The sequence below is a fragment of the Girardinichthys multiradiatus genome, chromosome 15 (genome assembly GCF_021462225.1).
Source record: "Girardinichthys multiradiatus isolate DD_20200921_A chromosome 15, DD_fGirMul_XY1, whole genome shotgun sequence".
In the NCBI taxonomy this organism is placed as follows: Eukaryota; Metazoa; Chordata; class Actinopteri; order Cyprinodontiformes; family Goodeidae; genus Girardinichthys; species Girardinichthys multiradiatus.
The window spans coordinates 26890632-26908537 of NC_061808.1; the positions used below are offsets into that span (position 1 = coordinate 26890632).

At 39.9% G+C, this 17906-nt stretch overlaps 1 protein-coding gene across 7 annotated transcripts in view; it reads left to right on the forward strand.

Annotated features, from left to right (window-relative positions):
- The window catches only part of runx2b (RUNX family transcription factor 2b), a 62176-nt gene extending 52621 nt beyond the window's left edge, over positions 1-9555 (forward strand). For 5 of the 7 annotated variants that reach the window (XM_047388126.1, XM_047388122.1, XM_047388121.1 and 2 more), the window contains 2 exons: positions 1020-1181; positions 6703-9555. In XM_047388126.1, the coding sequence (XP_047244082.1) occupies positions 1020-1181; positions 6703-7181 (641 nt within the window). In that variant the 3' untranslated portion in view covers positions 7182-9555. The remainder of the gene's footprint in view (positions 1-1019; positions 1182-6702) is intronic. The other 2 variants (XM_047388125.1, XM_047388127.1) reach the window with 1 other exon arrangement.
- The last annotated feature ends 8351 nt before the right edge of the window (positions 9556-17906 follow it).

Here is a 17906-nt window from a genome sequence, read left to right on the forward strand (position 1 = left end):
TTCTTCCGCATTTTTTTCATGTGTTTGAATGAGTGAGACAAAGTTTAGACTTAAATCCAACTGAGAATATACAGTATATTCTGATTTTGTTTTTTATTATTATTGCAAAATACTCTAAAGACTAGGCTTGTTCTTCTTCCTTCCACTTTACAATAATGCACTACTTGGTGTTGGTTGACCACATAAAATCCCTATAAATTATATCAACTTTCCGCATGCTTTACTGTTTTCCCCACATCCGGGAGAGTTACGGTGTGGAGAAGCCCCAAAGAAGCAAACCACCCCCGCCTGTTGCATGCCCAGAGTGAAGCATGGGGGTGGATCAGTGATGGTTTGGGCTGCCATATCATGGCATTCCATTGGCCCAATACTTGTGCTAGATGGGCGCGTCACTGCCAAGGACTACCGAACCATTCTTGAGGACCATGTGCATCCAATGGTTCAAACATTGTATCCTGAAGGCGGTGCCGTGTATCAGGATGACAATGCACCAATACACACAGCAAGACTGGTGAAAGATTGGTTTGATGAACATGAAAGTGAAGTTCAACATGCTCTTTCAGTATCCTTAAAAAGTACTACCTACAGTTTATATCTGTGTTTCTTTAAATAAAAAAAACCTTCACAGTCTGTTGTGTTGTTGCACAGACACAACAGTACAGTCTAGCGCGCTGTGGTATTTAGCATGGCGTGTTTACACCCTGGAAGAGTGCCAGCAAGGCTTTCTGTTTCTCAGCTGCAAGTACAAAGTTTTATAAGGCAAAAACGAAGAATTTCTTTTGAGAGGTAAACGCTGGATGTGTCACTAGGGAGGACTTTCCAGAATGCACACAACTGATCCTAAACAAAACTACAGAGGAAGAGACAAGCAAAAAAAAGCCTAAAACTGCTGTAAATTTCCAAGTTTAGCTAAATTGATTGGAGTGTTTGAATGTGCATGTGGGGCTCTTGTAATTATTCTTCCTTTTTTTCTTGCTTCCTTTTTTCTCTGCCTTTCATTGCCTCATTTCTTCCATCAGACCCTCGTCAGTCCCAGTCCTCTCCACCATGGTCGTATGAACAGACGTACCCGTCCTACCTGAGTCCCATGGCGTCCCCCTCCGTCCACTCCACCACCCCCCTCTCCTCCAGCAGAGGCACTGGCCTTCCTGCCATCAGTGATGTGCCTAGACGATTGCCAGGTAGAGCCACTACTCTTTAGGGAAAGATACACTTACGATTAAAGTCAAATATTTGCATACACTATGAAAACACAGAAACGTAGGTTCTCTCTTTGTATAACCTTAAAATAGCCTAAAGGTTTCCTATTATAGGCCAACTTGGATTACAAAAATAGTTTTTATTTGATAAATGCCCAGTTGTGAGAGCATTTTTCACATTTTCTTCTTACTTTTTCTTACACCCTCAAATTACTACACCTTTAAAAAATCTTGGAAAGTCCAGATGATGATGGGTGGTGTTGTAAGCTTCTGATAGGTTAATCAACAACAGTATGCAGACATACTTGTGGATGTATTTAAAGGTAACATCTGCAACATAGTGCTTTCCTGTGTGACATTATGGTAAAATCTAAATACATTTCAGGTGATATATCAGGAAGAAAATCGTAGACCTCAACAAGTGAGGCTCATCCTTTTGAACAATTTTCAGATGCCTGAAAGATAATTGTGGCACATGCCACAATCTGTGCGTCTTTTCAAACTATTATAGACAGCTAAAAAACACCATTGGAATATCCAGCCATCATATCGTTCATGAAGTAGACCGGTTCTATGTCCCAGAGATGAATGTGTTTTCATGTGAAATGTGGGAATCAACACCAGAACAAAGCGAAAGACCATGTTAAGATGCTAGCTGAAGGTGGTAAGAAAGTGTCATTATCCACAGTGGAACAAGTCTTTTATCAACATAGGCTAAAGGTCATTCAACAAGGAAGAGGTCAGTGCTCCAAGCATCATTAAGAGATTTAAAAGCAAATAAAAAGGATCCACCGGGGCAAAGCCTTGTGTTCGGTAAATTGAAATATTTGACCATAATGCTTGTTACATAATGGAGGAAAAAACAGGAAGTATTGTGGTGTTTGGATGTTTTGCAGTAGAAGGGACAGGTGGACTTCACAAAACTGATGGCATCTTGAGAAAAGATGTCATCAGTGGAAATACTAAAGCATCATATTGAGAGTTCAGCCAGGATGCTTGGGCACAAATAGGTCTTCCAAATGCACAATTACCCTAAGCATACTGCCAAATTTGTTACAATGTGCCCTAATGACAACAAAGTCATGGTTTTGGAGTGGCTCTTACAAAGCCCTAATCTCAGTCTTATAGATGATTTATGGTCAGAGCCTAAAAGCTGTGTGTGAAGAAGGCGACCTAGAAACCCAACCCCATTATATCAGTTTTGTCTAAAGAAATAGGCCAAGATTCCAGCAAATAGTTTAAAAGGCAATGCTACTAAATACTAAGGACATGTATGTATACTTCTGAGTTCAAAGAAAGCTAAAAAAAAAAAAAAAATTCTCTCTCTCAGTATTCTGCCATTTAGCAAACTGAAATAATTTTGGTAATTCTAACTGACCTAAAACAGGAAAAAACATTGAGAAAAATTAGATTGTGTGTCGTTTTATGTAATGTATGTAAATATCTGGTTTCAGCTGGACCTGCACACTTTTACACACTCTTTCAAATCAAAAATCCCCTCCAAAAAATACAAAGAACAGCTAATTTATCAGCAAGTTGTTGTTAGTATGAGTCTGATCGTCTCACTAACAGAGGAGGAAAAAAGGTTGTTTCCTTTTTAGCTCTGCGCCTTTGATCCCAGGGGAGCATGGGTAATAACAGGCCCGGGGATAATAACAGGGTTGTGGCTGACAAATAAACTGTCTTTACAGCGATTCGCCGCTGTCTCAAAGATTTCTGGATAATTGCATTAGCCGGTTTCTTTGCACCAAGGGCAGCATCTGTGTTCCAATTTGTCTCTTTTTGTCCTCTCGACGTGAAATCTCCTTTAAAATCCCCACATCGGCAAAAAAGTTTCTCCCCTGTACACCTGTTTAACTCGCTGTCAATGTGTAGGTTCTCTTCTTACCTTTTTTTCTGTCTGTTTCCTTGCGCTAGCACACATCACAGTCCTCTGTGTGTGTGTGTGCGTGTGTGTGTGTGTGTGTGTCTATGTGCCCCGAGCGAGGGCAAGTGATTAGACAATATGCAGCCGTGTGACTCTGCATCAGAAAGAGTTTAAAACCCAGCCAGCTGCCCTGTCAGCTCTGATTAGTTTGGTCTTCCCCTTCAGCTTTCATCTTGCAAGTGTCGGTCTTTTGTTCTCCAAGTGACACGTGCATGTGAGAGCATGCGCACATGTACCAAAGCAGGCCTCTGCCCCCTCGCGCACTTGTGCGTAAACCCTGTTAAAGTGATGTGCCTCAGGCTCGCTGATTTCCCAGGATCATGTTGACACCTTGTCAGGTGGCTCTGTAACACTATCTGTACTACAGATCATGCAAAAAGAAGCTGATACAGCACTTTGCAAAGATCTCCACACCCTTTTAAGTTTTTCAAATTTTGCCACGTTTCAACCACAAAGTAAAATGTGTTTCAGTTGTATTTCATAAGATACACAAACAGAAAGTAGCACATATTTGGGAAGCCGAAGGAAAAGAAAACGTTTTGTGGCACTTACAGGTGCAAGTTTTTTGGGGTATATCTCCATCAAATCTGCACATCTAGAGTTTAAGATTCTTTTTTAACTCTTCTTTGTTTATTGCAGAATGAATAGAGCGTATTTGTAAACATAGATCTTTGCTTTCTTTTGACAATGGCTTTCTTCTTGCCACTTTTCCATAAAGGGCAGATTTGTCGATTGCACCACTAATATTTGTCCTAACAGACTCCTTCACGTGAGCTCTGGATCTCTGCAGCTCCGCCAGAGTTACCAGGGGCCTCTTGGCTGCTTCTCTGATGCCCAGCCTGTCAGTAAAGGGGAACAACCATGTCCAGGAAGGTCTGCAGTGATTATATGACTTCTGAAGACAATTGGGATTTTATTTAGGGGTTACAGAGTATAGAAATCTGAATAACAATACAAGATTGTTTAATTCTTGCACCACTTTCTCTCCCCAAAATAATTAAATCTATGATATGAAATTCCAAGAAAGTATGTTGAAGTTTGTGGCTGCAATGTGACAAAATATAAAAATATTAAAAGAAGGAAGGTTCAAGGGATATAAATAATTTTGCTAAACATTGAGTGGATGGCACCACGTTTAAGCAATCCAGCCCATGTGCTGAGTTGGGGACCATCAAGTCAAGTCATAACACCTAATTCGGAAACGATGCCTTGGTGTTTCAACAATCCCTCCAAACATTTAAACACTGTTACGCTCTGGTTTCCTTTCAGCTAATAAAGTGTGATCTGGCTCATCATCACAGGGTCCCTCTGAGCACAGGGGTAGGCCAAAAATGTTAAAAACAAGAGTCGGGAGTTTATTGAACAGCACTGAGATCACACTTCTGCCCCACAACAGAGACAATCGCCCACTATTGCTATTGAAATCAAACAAATCTGGTGGAAAGAGGAAGTTTAAGGGCCCTAATTGGCAGCATATGCTATCTGACGCTAGCGACAAACCCGACTTCGCAATCCCTCCCTGCACATAAACACTGCAGCCCCCACCCTCCACCCCCTGTCCTCTCGGAGCAGACATGGTGACACGGAAGACGCCTGGTGATTTATGATAAGAGCGCCATGGCTGGACTAAACCACCAAGAGGAGACGGATGGAGGGAGAGAGAAGGAGGACCTCCTATTCGCCTTCAACTCTTCGCCCAGCTCAAAGCTAGCCACAGCCAGTTAGTGGTTTTTGGATATTTTTTAAGGGATGAAGCAAAAAGAGGAACGAAGGGTGAGATGGAGCAGCTCCCACTCAGCTCTCCGTCTCACACACGCACAAGCACACGTGCGCACACGCACACACACTGGAGCCGATGGGAGGCGAGGAGAGGAGCCACATCAGAGCTCAGCCCTACCTCATTATGGATCTCATGGAAACTGTTTCTGCACAAAGTGTTTCCACATGTGCAGCTCCTGATTCATCCCAACTTGCTTTTTTATGTGCATACAGTATTCACACACACTCACACACACGCACAAACTATTTGCACACACATAAACAATAATTTAGACATACATAAACATGCGCCAACATACACAGTGGAGCATGGATATGTAAATACATTAAGGCATATGTGGCTTAACTGAGGTTATCAAAACTCAGGAATTGATGTGAAAAGTGCTCCAGAAGCTGCTGATTCTGATAGTATTTATAGATAAGTGCTATTCCATAATCCACAGAGTTCATTTGTAAATTGGTAAATACACAAACAGGGCTTGAAATGACTGTTACATTTACAGCAGTTTAATTTCTCAAGAGACTTATTCATTAAATTAAATCATTCTTCAAGAACTTTAAAACTGATGCAACTAAAGGATGCGTAATTACAGGGCCTTGCAAAAGTATCCATAGCTGTTGTACTTTTTCACATTTTGTCACGTTTCAACCATGTTTTTCAATTTCATGTAATAGACCTACATAAAGTAGTGCAGTATTGTGAAACGATACATGGGTTTTGGGTTACTTTAACAAAAACAAATCTATAAAGTGTTGTGTGCTTTACTCTGATATCCCTAAATAATATTCACTGCAATCGGTTGCCTTCAAAAGTCAGCTAACTAGTGAATTGGCCTACATGCAAACAGCTATGTATGGTAGAAAAACTAACATTACACATCACCCTGAACACACCAAGGTGAAACACGGTGGTGGCAGCATCATCCTGTAAAGATGGTTTTCATTAGAGGCTACAAAACACTTAAGGCAGGGGCTGAGGTTCATCTTCTAGCAGGACAATGCCCCTAAACATACAGCCAGAGCTATGTTGGAATGGTTTAGATCAAAGACTATGAATGGCCCAGTCAAAGTCCAGATCTAAATCCAGTTGAGAATCTGTGGCTAGACTTCAACATTAACGTTCACAGGAACCAACCCTCTATTCAATTTGGTTTAGCTTGGGCAGTTTTGCAAAGAAGAATGGGGGAAAAAATTTTGTAAAGTGACAAAGAGGGTGAGTACAAAAACACACCCCACTTTTTACATTATTTTATTTAAATGATTACATTTTATTTGCCCTGTCCAGGATGTACCCTGCCTCTCGCCCATAGACTGCTGGAGATAGGCACCAGCTCCCCCGCGACCCACTATGGAATAAGCGGTAGAAAACGACTGACTGACATTTTATTTGCAAAACAATTTGAAAGCGATGCATCATTTTTCCTCCACGTCACAATTATCTTTTACGTTGTGATGGTCTATCATATTAACTCCCCAAAACTACATTGAAGTTTGTGGTTGTATCATGACAAATTGTACAAAACTCAAATAATAAATAATTTTCAAGGCACTGCTTAATTGATGATCTTTTTTTGGCCACAAGACAAGTTCATATTTACTGTAGGAGAATGCCTTAAAACCTTTTTCTACTTCCCAATTGATACTAACTTTCTGTTGGTGTACCACATACTACTCTAATAAATTCAGTGGTTGGTTATTTTTTGTAATGTGACCAAATGTTTACTGTATAAGAATGTCTAAAAACACCACGAATTCCACGATATTAACAAAGTGTTTCTTGTGTTTCTGTGTTTTCAGGCACTTCCGATCTAAGCCCGTTCCCTGGTCAGTTCGAGCGGCAGTTCCCGGGCCTTTCCTCCATCACGGACAGCCGCTTCTCCAGCCCACGCATGCATTACCCGGCCACCTTCACCTACACCCCACCTGTCACCTCTGCCATGACGCTGGGCAGTGCCCACTACCACACCTACCTCCCTCCTCCTTACCCGGGCTCCACCCAGAGCCAGAGCGGACCCTTCCAGACCAGCAGCACACCCTATCTCTATTACGGCGCCTCATCCAACTCGTACCAGTTCTCCATGGTTCCCGGTGGGGACCGCTCGCCGTCTCGGATGGTCCCACCTTGCACTAGCGCCTCAACAGGCACTTCCCTGGTGAACCCTAACCTGCCCAGCCAGACAGAAGGAGGGGTGGACGGTGACGGGAGCCACAGTAATTCCCCGACGGTGCTCAACCCAGGTGGTCGCATGGATGAAGCAGTCTGGAGGCCATACTGAGAAAGACCAGGGGACACACAGATAACAAGTCAACTGATGTCGCGGTTTGAAAGCACAAAACCTTTTTTCATGTGGTGAAAAGGGGATTTTTTGGCCTCTCCTCGGCTATTTTTAGCTTCTGCTTAGAAATTAAAGCAAAGATAATTAAAAAAGAACAGACTTGCACCAACTTGTCTTCCTGGAATGTGTTTGGACCAAGGCACTACAAAGGGAGCCATTTTAAAAGCAATAATGAGAATAAAAAAAAACTATTTGATTTACCAAGCCCATGAAGATGGGACATTATTTTAGTTTAATGGCAGCCCACCAGCTAAGGGGTGGTTCACCAACATTAGTAAAGACTGCCCCTCTTTTTGTAACGTGTTTGTACTTCATTAAGGCTTTTTATGCAGAGCATGTTTTTGTACAACAATATCGAGATGCAACCTAAGCACTGAGTAGCAGATGAGAAGCGTGTGTTACCCAAAGTGGCGTGGACATTCATTTTGCTCTAAACCAATTAATTTAACTTGTACATTGTGGGTTGTGATGTTAATGTAGATTGAAGCGATTTTCTTAGTTTTAACTTATAAAGCCATAAATTATGTATTGTATTTGAAACTTGAGTCAAAGACGTGTAATCTGAATATTTTTGATGCATCTATATGACTAAGTTAATTTTTTTTTTCCTGTGATAGGTAATTTATGTCTTTTTTTGTTGTTGTTGCGCCCAAAGATTTAAAGCACTTGGAGTATGAAATCTAATTTCCAAAGAGTATTGCAACATGTTTCTTCTGGTGAAAAATTCTGCGTAACTGCTCGACACATTGGTAGGCCAACATCTTCAGCAGGCGTCGACACACATTTGGCATAGAATGAAACCTTTGCTATTTATTGAGCAATAACTCGCATCGTGCCTCTTGGCAGCACAGCATTAAAGCCAGCTTCGGTGGGGAAGAAAATAATTATCCATTTTTGGAAATTTTCTTTTATTTTGTCTCATCTAGCGTGCATTTACAAATTACAATTCTTGATAATATGAGAAATTCAAAGCGAGTCCAAAGATGGATGTGCCTGGTGGTGCACTTTACAGCATCAGGTCAGAGTTTTAAGACTCAGTTGCTTTGTGATAAATGAACTTCTCAGGACTGGAATAATCCCCGGATGAAATTTGCTTTTCTTTCTCTCGTTTTCTCTCCCTCTTCTTTTTTTGTTTTGTTTTTCATATTCAACCTGGCTGAAAGCTCAGTCGAGATTATAGCTTACACATGCCAAGTTTATTATAGCTTTCATATCATGTGCAAAAGATCAATTTGAAAAGGTTTGGGTTAGTGCGTGACACACAGCAAGAAAAAAAAAAAAAAAGAGTATGACATTCCTTCAGACATTTATTTATCTACAGTTTTTAGATTTAATATCTAATGTCCCAGCCTAAAACAACATTCTCTTGCAGCACTATAAGGAGCAGGTCTGCATTGAACCCAAAAAGTGCTGGGGTTCAGGGAAGAAGTGCAAAAAGCGAGGTGATTGGATTCAGCTGCTGGCAGCAAACTGGTGACCAAAAAAGAAAATATGGCAGACTTGTATGTTTGTTTCATAAAAGCACTTATTTCTTGTTTTATTTCTAGCAGCGCTGGCTGCCAGCAGAGCTCGTGGTTTAGGTCCTAAACGCAGCTATCTCGCCCATGCAGAATGGATAACACTTGGCCAAATAAGCCATTTACATCTGATCCCACCAGCCCGTTGGTGTTTATTTAAAAAAAAAAGAAATTGTTTATTATTTTGTACATTTTAATATTTAATGTGTGCAGGTAACATAGCCTCTGCATTTGTAAAAGTAGAGAAAAATATGGGATCAGTGGGTTAAAGCTTTTCATTGAAGGTTTGCACGCAGCCTCTGCAGAAGATGTTCTGAACTCACTTCATAATATTGGAAAATGTCACGTTGCATTTCTCCAACTGCCTTAGCTCATACAGCCGATAAAATATCTGAATAGAAATAAAACAGAGACTGACATCAGATTCTATCCTCAACTTATTTTGTTACTTTTTTTCTCCCACCTCAGAAAAAAAAGTTCATAATTTTTTTAACTGTTGGGCAATACATTTTCTTGAGACGTTCTTGTATTATTTAACAATTAGTGTATAATTGTACTTTGTGTTGCTTCTATGTAAAGTTTACGTGTTATTTCCATTGTTATGCTCCTTCTCATGAACACTTGTCAGGAATTGAAATCTAAACGACACCGTTAGATTTTGCTGGTACGTTTCATAAAGAGGATTTTTCTTTTATTTTATAAGAAGGGACAAACAGACCTGACAACAGTGAGTGAAATTGGCATTGTGATTGTACATTTTGTTTATTTTAAAAATAAAGCTGGTATTTTGTAACTTACCTTTTCCTTTTCTCACTGTCAGATTTTTAAATCACCCAACCTTTAATACACACACATCATGTATTATTTTACTTTTTCTTTTAGGTTTATTTAATTAGTTAAGTTAGTAAGGCTTTCTTCTTTTTTTCTGCTGCCCGTATTTATTTGCTCATTTTTGTTTTTCTGTTACTTTTTGCTCTCCTGTGTAAATCATAGATATCTATTCAATTCTGCATTTATTTATTAATTCATGTATGTATTCTTTGAGTATTATTTACTTTATTTGATATAAATCACACAGACACACACACACACACACATATATATATATATATATATTGATATATTGATATATATATATATATATATTGATATATATATATATATATATATTGATATATATATATATTGATATATATATCAATAAAGTATCTTTGAATTGAATTGAATATATATATATATACACACACACTTGTAATTATTTTTTGTAACTGATTTATTGTTTATGTTTATCTAATTTTTTTTTGTTTTTTCACAACTCAAATGTATGGAAATGCTAAAATGTTGAGAAACTTAAATCTTGAAACAGAGGCAAAATCAACTGCGTAAATCTAAGATACACACCTGAAAGGAACATATCCAACCAATTAGACATCGTGGCAGCAGGGCAGAAATGTGGTGGAGTAAAGACTGGGCATTCCAGTGTGACTGGATCTGCTACTTACACATCACTGTTTGAAGATCACCAGTGGTCAAACATCTCAACTTCAAAAAATAGGTTGTGTAAATTTAGGACAATAAGGAGCTGACATTTTATTTTCCAAGCATTCGAGTCACATCTCCCAGTTTTATATAAAGGAACACCTCTATGTAGCCACCTTCAGCAGCCAGTGCTCTTTAACAGTTACCAAGGAGATCGCTGTGTTCTGCATATACAAAGCACATTTAGTGGAGGTACTTCTCCTCTGCCCTTCTGTCTGCACCAACATTGTCTTTGGATGGTGGGGGTTTGGGAGCCCAGGGGGTCCGACTGCATGCACAGCCACACTGCTGCTGCTGCCACAACCACTGCTATGGCTGCGTGTCAGTAGTGCACTGTGAAACCAAAGAGATGGAGACAGGAGCAGAAAGCAGGACGAACTAGTAAAGCTGTTTTACATTATTTCAAGACATAATAGAGCCAATCTAAGTGTGTGTGTGTGTGTGTGTATACATGCTGAAAAGGGAGATCTACACCATCTCCATATGTTTTGTTAAGGCCAGGGATTGGGAACATTCTCTGGATTTTCCTGAACATGGATTGCGTGGAAAAGGCACCTCGCTGGTTTCAGGTTCGCATTCTCAGCGTTCTCAGCCATGTCTAGCAATTATAATAATGAACTCCGCAGGACCAGAGGAGCCCAGACACCCAGGGAAATTAGCATAATGTTCTGCACGCAAAGGAAAGACATCAGCACACAGACTGACTAATATGAAAATGGTTGGTACAGACCTGTTGTCAAAGTAAAATTTGACAGTTGAGCATTTTACCAGCGATGATGTGCTTTCCATTTCTATTTCAAGTTTTGCAGCAGGTAAGCAGACTTCATTTTCTAACATTATGCAATCAGTGGAGAATAACAGGAAGACTTTATGAGCATGCAAAACCACAATGTTTGAAAGAATGATGCCAGTTTGTGATTTTTTGTTTAAAGACAGAAAACACACACACAGATCTGACAGCCCAATACAAACTGTTTACTTGACCTCTGCAAACTTTTCAGAAGAGCTGCTCAGGCGGGAAGTGATCCTCAAGGGCCTCATACCACTCAGAGGGCAGTATATCTCTTCCTATGTTTCCGTTTCTGCTAACAAGACTGTTTATATGTGCGTGTGTCTGCCTTTAAACAGGAGTTTGTTCATCTTGATTTCACATTTAGTCCCCGGGTTCTAGTTCAGACCTCAACTAATAAATCAGCATTAAGCCTTGATGACCTTAACCTTTGTTGTCTGATGACATCTGCACTTCTTTAACGCCTCAGAGGAGGATTGTTCATTCTCAGGGTGAGAAACTTTTCATTTGGTCAAGATACAACAAGAACCCTTGAGGAGTTTCAAACTTTGACAACTATAACTGCATACCTTGGCGCCCTCTAGTGGCTTCTGTTAAAAATCCATTGGGAACACCGACTACAGTGTCCTGCAATAAATTCATAACCTGTGAACTTTTTAACATTTCGTCAAGCATAAACTTCCATATATTTTATCAGGATTTCATGATGCAAATGAAAGTGAAGTGCATCTCCTCACCCAGTGCTGTCCTGACAATGACCTCATCCTCAACACCTCCAAAACTAAGGAGAAGATCATGACTTCTGAAGGACTAAGGTCAAATCACAAACACCCCTCCACATTAATGGAAAGATGGTGGAAGAGCTGGAGAACCTAAAGTTTATGGGAGTTACATTGACAAACCGGCAGACCTGGACCAACAACACAGTACAACTGGTCAGTAAAGCCCAGCAGAGTTTTTTTTTTCCTTAGGAAACTGAAACGGGCCAGCCTACCACCAGAACCTCTACAGAAGCACCATAGAGCCCACCCTGACCAACAGCGCCACAGTCTGATATTCCAGGTGCACAGCCACAACCTTCATGTAGCACAGTGCATCATCAGGTTTTAGGCCCATGAACTGGACAATCTGTACACAAACAAACTTCAAAAAGAGCCCACAGCATCCTCAAGGACACTCCACACCCCGACCACCTCATTGTTCGAACAAAGACAAACAGACTGAGAAACAGTTTCTAACCAAAAGCTGCAGCCTCCATTATCCCATTCACCATTATCCCACCCTGAAATAGGGAATGTGTTTATGGTAGATACCAAATGGCAATTTTTATCCTTGTCTGCAGTTTTGCTCCTGCATGTCTTTTAATGAATTAATATTGATTAAGTCTTTTAATAAATGTTTTCTTAACAATTTTTGTTTTTCTGTTTATAAAAGATTACAAACAGTCTCATTTTACTTTTTCTTTGTGTGATGACCATAAAAGAATCATCCATGTGATGCACCAACACAAAGTGTTGCATAATAATGAGCATGGCGACTGTATATGCAGTAGGAAGAGTAGTCGTCTTGCAATCGGAAGGTTGTGGGTTCGATTCCTCCTGCTGTATGTCAATGTGCCCCTGGGCAAGGTACTTAACCTCAAGTTGTGTGAGCGTTAGTGAGTGCGATTGGGTGAATGTGGCTCTAGTGTAAAGCGCTTTGAGTGGTCTGTATGACTGGAAAAGCGCTGTATAAGTTCAGTCCATTTACCATTTATGAGGGATTGCTGCAAAGTCAACGCCAGTGACTGTCCACTGTCTCTACACGCTCATCCAGGAGGAGGGAATGCTGCAAGTCACTGACTGGATGCAATCTGCTGGGTTTCCTTAGATAGAAAAACGTTTTATCCAATTTGAATAAAAAGCTAACTCCGACTGCACTGTTCAATGGTTAGGATTAATTGGAATGTATATACCTGACTGTTGTGAAGTGCCTTGAGACAACATGTGTTGTGAATTGGCACTATATAAATAAAATTGAATTGAATTGAATTGAAAATTGAATTAATGCAGCGGAAGGAAGCTGATATTTGTTTTTTCAAATATTTTATAAATAAAAATCTGAAAACTGTGCAAAATAGATGGAGAGCACCAGTAAACTGCAAGTCTTGCCACAGATTGCCAGATGGATTTAGTTTTGGACTTTGATTAGAACATTGATAGAACATGATAGCTGTTTAGTGTTGTCTGAAGTTAACTCCTGCCTCGGTCATCACATCTATAGCAGCCTCTAGCCTCCTCAATTGCCCTGCTTTCATGTTCAGACAAGGAAATGTAACTCCTATTCTTCTCAACTCTAAAGAGCTTGGTTACTTTATTACCGTAATTCTGATCAAATTACAATTAGGAGAGTTCTCAAGGTGTCATAATGTGTTGTTGAACGGAACCGGAGTGCAGAAAAACACTTGGCAGCAGCATAGTGGATATGAGAATCTTGAGGCTTTAATAACAAAAAGATAAACTTACACGAGTTTCCAAACTGACAAGGAACAGGGATCAGCATGGAAGTAACAAGAGGACCAAGCGAGGAACAATGAAAATAACCAAACATATATACTGAGGGAGAGAGGAGTGAGAACCAATGAAAATAGGTGACAGGTAATCAGATGAAACATGAAACAGGTGTGGAACCAGGTTGCAGGGGAACCGAGAGAAGGTGACTGATTACACTAAACAAGACTGGCTGCTGGGGGAGAAAAAACAAACATGAGGACAGAAACAACACAAAATGACAAAACCCGGGGAACACTAATCAAAAGAAAACAAAAAATAAAAACACAACTCCAAAATGACAAAGCATGACACTAGGAAACCAATGGCATCTGATTTGATTAAAAGGTATCAGAGTAAAAAGGTTGAACATAAATGGATGCCGCACTTCCTGAACCCATTTATCATTTTCTATCTGTGATAGTTAGATGCAACTTTACGTTGCTTCATCATATAAAATCCATCATATAAAATGTGAAAACGGTTCAAGGGGTGTGAATACTTTTTTGAGGTGCCGTACCTCTTCAACACTCTGGAAACATCCCACAGAGACATTCGCTACTAAATCAAGCAAGTCTTTGAAAGAGCTCTCATAAAACTTATAATGTCTACTTTCAACGAGAGCTGCCAGTCCAGATTATGTAACATGATACTGGCCACACTACTTCAAGAAAAGGAGGAATTACTGTGAAAATGTGTCTGTCAGGACCATGGACAGCGACCAAACATATAAACAACAGGCTTGCTTGTCCAAACCCTTCTCTTCATGTCAGCATTTCAAAATGCATGTCACTGCTGCTGTCAAAAGTGGCAAACTCAGACCATGAGACAGAGTAAGTTGCTGGTCTGCTCCAAACATTCATGCAAAACAAGCTTTTTTTTTTTTACCAGAGATTTAAGCCAGGCAATAAAATGTCAAAAATTTGGCCAGGATCCCTATTTTCAATTGAAACTGAGCATGAAGGAGCTCAGTGCTTTCCTGCTGTCATTTGAAGGTCTGTTCAAACTTTATCAGTGAGTGTTAATTTCAGAAGTAATGAACCAGTGTTTCACAGCTGTCATAATACTCACATCTTAATGACACACAACCAGAGTGACATTCAGATCATATTGGGGCTTTTTTTATGGGAAAATCCACCATATAACCAAAAGGATGCCAGCCATTGTGTATGGTTCTGCTTTAAACATCCATCTTCTGCGGCTCCAGGGATCAGAACCCGTGTTAGAGGCAGGTTTTATGGTTTATGGCTGGAAAGTAAAAGGCAGCATGTTTCCTGCAGGCGAAGCAATGATTTACAACTATGAATGATAAAGTAAGCACCCACCCGACGGCATGGATGTGTGAGGGCTGCTGAGGATCCAGAAATATCCGACATAAGGATGTGAGTGTAGCCGTGCAGCGAGAGCGGTCACCACAGTGAGGTTATGTATGTTGGAAGGCACTGCAGAGGAAAAAGTCCTGGCTCATTGGCTGGTATCAGTACCTGACATCATCCTCTCACATAATTAGCACAGTGTCCACATCCTTCTCCAGTGACCAGGGGTTATTTCATGTGGTTCACAACTGGAACTGAAGCCCTAACCAGTAAATCTAACCAGGATTTGGGTACATCTGGGCTCTGCAGTCTGCAGACATGGTTGCTGCTCACTGCAACACGTATTCTCCAGAGAACACTTTAATATGTTTACTGTAATCTTCTTTTTATTTTTGGTCTGATTGTTTAAATGTTATACGAATGAAATGATCACCTGGCTCTAAGCTCAAACAGACTTCTCTTCTGGGCCCTCTCAGTCTCCGAGCAACTGAGCCAAGACAGCAGCCAAAAAAATCCTCTCTGGTGAAGTCGTCAGTCTTTAGCCGAAACCGCAGGCGCACGCCGGGCAGATCAATAATCCCCATCATGCTTCACCACAAGCCACTCAAACGACTGAGGACAGGCAAGTAGAGGAGGGTAGGGGGGACCTACTGAAAACCTGATACTCTCTGAGATGCTTTCTGTCTCAGACTGGAAGAGATGAGGACTCGTCTTGTGCAGCTCTGTCTTACTTTTAAACATCCTGTGTCTTGATTAGACTCTTCCTCCTCAAGTTATGATTGATCTCAGGCCTGACCCCCAGAAGGGAGCTGATGGGGATGTCAGATGACAGTCTTTAAGGGAAATAAAGAATAACAGGAGACTGGGAATTAAACCAGAAATTTATAGGGAAAAGTTGACTCCGTTCTCGTGTAATATTCACATTGTGTATTTCTTTCTAAGCTGAGCCTATATTTCATAATTCCATTTGTAAATGCTCAGATTATAATTTTCTTATGAACCCACATAGTAAAAACTATAAACTATAAAATAAATTGAAATGGAAGCATACTGAAGTGCATTGAATTGAACTGAATTAAACTGAATTAAATTGACTTGATTGAGATTAACCTGACTGAAGTGAGTACAATTTAACTAAATTGAATTAAACTGAATTGAACTGAATTTAGTTGACAGACTCATAGCTGTTCCATTATATACAGGGCCTTGCAAAAATATTCACACCCATTACATTTTTTTTCACATTTTCTGATGTTACAAACAGCCAAATGTATTTTATTAGAATCCTATGTGAAAGAAAAATAATTCAAACATGAATGCTGAAATGTATGAAAACTGATTAGGTTTTTCATGACTGGTAGCTGGTATTTTTGGTTATTTATCTCTGGTGATGAACTTTGAGGTTGCAAGGTCTCCCTACAATCAACCCGGGAATATCTGGTTTTGGTCAGAAAATCTGGTTTGGCCACTCCAAACCTGTAAAATTACTTTCAGTCAGAGAATATGTTGGCAAAATTAAAATATTACTTTAAGTCTAAATCTGCCAGAGGTATGAAACGTTTTAGACGTAACTGCAGGTCTAGACTTTGACTGGGCAATGGTAACGCATGAATGTGCTTTGATCTAAACCTTTCTATTGGATCTCTGGTTGCATGTTTAGGGTGGTTGTCCTAATGGAAAATGAACCTCTGGCCCAGTCTCATGCCTGTTGTATCTTCTCAGAGGTTTACTCAGATTAGGGCCATTTAATCACTGCATTGGTATTTTATCAAGCAATTTGTTTTCCATTTTTTATGTTATTGCTATGGAAAATGAAATTTTGATTGTTTAAAGTTCATTGGCAAAACATTCATGCCCCTTAAACATTTTTACAGTCAGAGGCATCAGATAATAGACCAAGAGAAAATGATGGACAATTGTGAATTGGAAGAAAAATGAAACACGTTTTACGAAGAAAATCAAAAAATGTGTGGTGCAAGCATTTGAATTCATCCTCACTGAGTCTAATGTTTGTAACACCCTAACACATGAATATGATTTGATCTTAACCAGGGGTTTCAAATTGTTGTCCTGTAAGTCCAGTGTCCCTCAACTTTAAGATGAACCCTATCACAACTCCCCTGAATCAAACAGCTGAAATACCTCCTCAGAATAAAATCGAGCTCTACAGAGACATGCTAATGACCTAATTATTTTATTAAGGTGTGATGAAGCAGAGAAACACCTACAAGTTGCATGACACCGACCCTTGAGGACGGGAGTTTGAGACCCCTGATCTAAACTCTTCAAAAGCAGCTCTGTCTAGACACTGTAAACCCAGATAAGTAGAATCTACTTAAAAAAGTCAAGGTAACGCATGGCCATAAACTTTCTAAGTGATGTAGTTGAATGAGTGAAATGGACTACGTTCAATGTACATGAGCCCCGAATGGAATGGAAAAGAACATTTGAGTTGAATATACTAATGGCCAAGTTGCAGCAACTGAAGATACTTAGTTTAAACAATTAAATTAATTATTTATTCGAACTGACCTAAATACACTTTTGGTTCCTGAAATTCAAAATATGTTTTTCAATCAATAGAACTGTTTAAAATACATAAAAACAGCTGCAAAATGGTTAATACAATCAGTCATCCACCCGTTCATACACACTAACAGTGGTAAGCTATATTGTAGCCGCAGACTGACAGAACCAGTGCCATCAAGCCCTCTGACCACCATCAGCAGGCAGGTGAAGTGTCTAGCCCATCATTTGAACCAGCAATCCATTACAATATGAACGAACAAGCTAACATTAATTAAGTAACTAAACCTTGAAGAGTTCCAACTTACCATTTTGTGGATGAAGTCACATCATTCACCAAAGGCTTCAAACTTGGGTCAATATGAAAAAGGTCAGCTTAATCTAAATTAACAAGTAATGTCAATAGATGAGACACACTTAAGTAATATGAACTCACTCTCTTTGAGTTG